The sequence below is a fragment of the Asparagus officinalis genome, chromosome 3, assembly GCF_001876935.1.
Source record: "Asparagus officinalis chromosome 3, Aspof.V1, whole genome shotgun sequence".
Lineage (NCBI taxonomy): Eukaryota > Viridiplantae > Streptophyta > Magnoliopsida > Asparagales > Asparagaceae > Asparagus > Asparagus officinalis.
In genome coordinates this window covers 23,313,748-23,315,243 of record NC_033796.1, presented here as the reverse complement: position 1 = coordinate 23,315,243, position 1,496 = coordinate 23,313,748, and the positions used below count along the sequence as shown (strand labels likewise).

The window sequence follows — 1,496 nt, the reverse complement described above, 5'->3', positions numbered from 1 at the left end:
CTCCAATACAATGACGAGTTTTGATGATGTTTCTTCGAGCTCCATTCCTCCAGCACCACCAATACTGACAAGAACTGACCCTGGATCTAGCCTCCCATCACTGAACCTGAATTTGAATTCACCATCTTTTGATATTCCGGTAAAGGAGTCGAGCACAAAGTTGGAACTATCTCCAGATGTAACTCATTTAGTAACTTCTGTGCATTCTGTAACATCAACACCAATAGCACCTGGTATGCCAAGCCCTAGCCATCAAAAGAATGAATTACCGCTGCCTGAGAACTTACAAACTTTTGACGAGGCTGAAAAAGGTGTGCCTGGAGATGCTGACGGAATCCATGTAAAAGAGGAGGCAAGCATGAAGTCCCTTACTTCCAGTTTGGAGAAGGTAAAGGATAAGGAGGCTGATAGGAATGAAAGCAGTGACTCAAGTAAGACTCAATCAGGTCAATGTGAGCCTAACCAGATTAAAGTTGAAGAAGTTTCATCGGAAGAAACTGTATCAGATGAGGAAAAAATTGAACAAGAATCCTAAAACAATAATTTTTTTTTGTGGTTTCAAATTTTATCCTTTACTCTTTGTTTTAATGTCAGGTCTTGGACCTGTGCTGTTTTGTCTGAAGAGTAACAGAGGGATTGTTGTCTTAGAGGAAAATAGGATAAGACTCCCTGTAAAGTTTCAAATGAGAAATATAATATTTTCGATCTTGGTATTTTTGTTTCATAGTTTTGTCCCTCTATTTGGAACAAAGGAGGACGAATATTCATATAATCATATTCCTTCCATTGTTTATGTATTATTTTGACTTGTTTTATTTTAACCATAGTTCTCGTGAAATCTACTTCCATACCCTTGCATGTGACCCATCTAACTAATTTGTACTAGTGAAGGTTTCCGCTGCATATATATATTTTTTATGAATTCTCATGTTGTGAATCATGATCTTCTTTCCCTCCAAAAGCTCTCCATTTTACTCATTAAACATTTCCATTTCAGTGTGATTTTTTATAACATTGCCGATTTTTTTTTGACATATAAGTAGAGCCCTTATCTCTTCAACGCAACTTGCATATTTTGCAAGAACAGATAGGTGTTTAGCGTGCTCCCTATTGCCTTTTCTATTCACTGCATTCTTCTGATGGTGTGGCCACTATGTTTCGTGCAAACTCTGTTTCTTTTATGATTTGTTTGTACTAGTATCTCAGTATCTGTTTCCTATTTATGTTGTATTCTAGATGCATTATCAGTTCGTTACTGCTCACAGTGAGATCAGATAATATTTGCTCGTTGGATTCCTGGAACTTGGTGGAATTCCGAAAGCTAATTTCCCCTGGGAACTGGGTCCTCGTTCAGAGGAACTTGAAGGAAGTTTGATGGTTCATTCATACATGACAAGGTGAGTCTATTCGGTCGTTTTTTCTTCATTACATAGTAGGGACATGTTAGCTTTTCAATCAGTCAGAAGAAATTGTTGTTTCTAATTTCTTTGCATGGA

The 1,496-nt window shown here is 37.4% G+C and overlaps 1 protein-coding gene across 1 annotated transcript in view; it reads left to right on the top strand.

Moving 5' to 3' along the window:
* Positions 1-724, top strand: part of LOC109833398 (protein CHROMATIN REMODELING 4-like) — an 18,051-nt gene extending 17,327 nt beyond the window's left edge. Inside the window, 1 exon segment of the mRNA XM_020401051.1 lies at positions 1-724. This exon segment is cut by the window's left edge and continues 688 nt beyond it. Coding sequence (XP_020256640.1) covers positions 1-24 — 24 coding nt within the window. The 3' untranslated portion in view covers positions 25-724.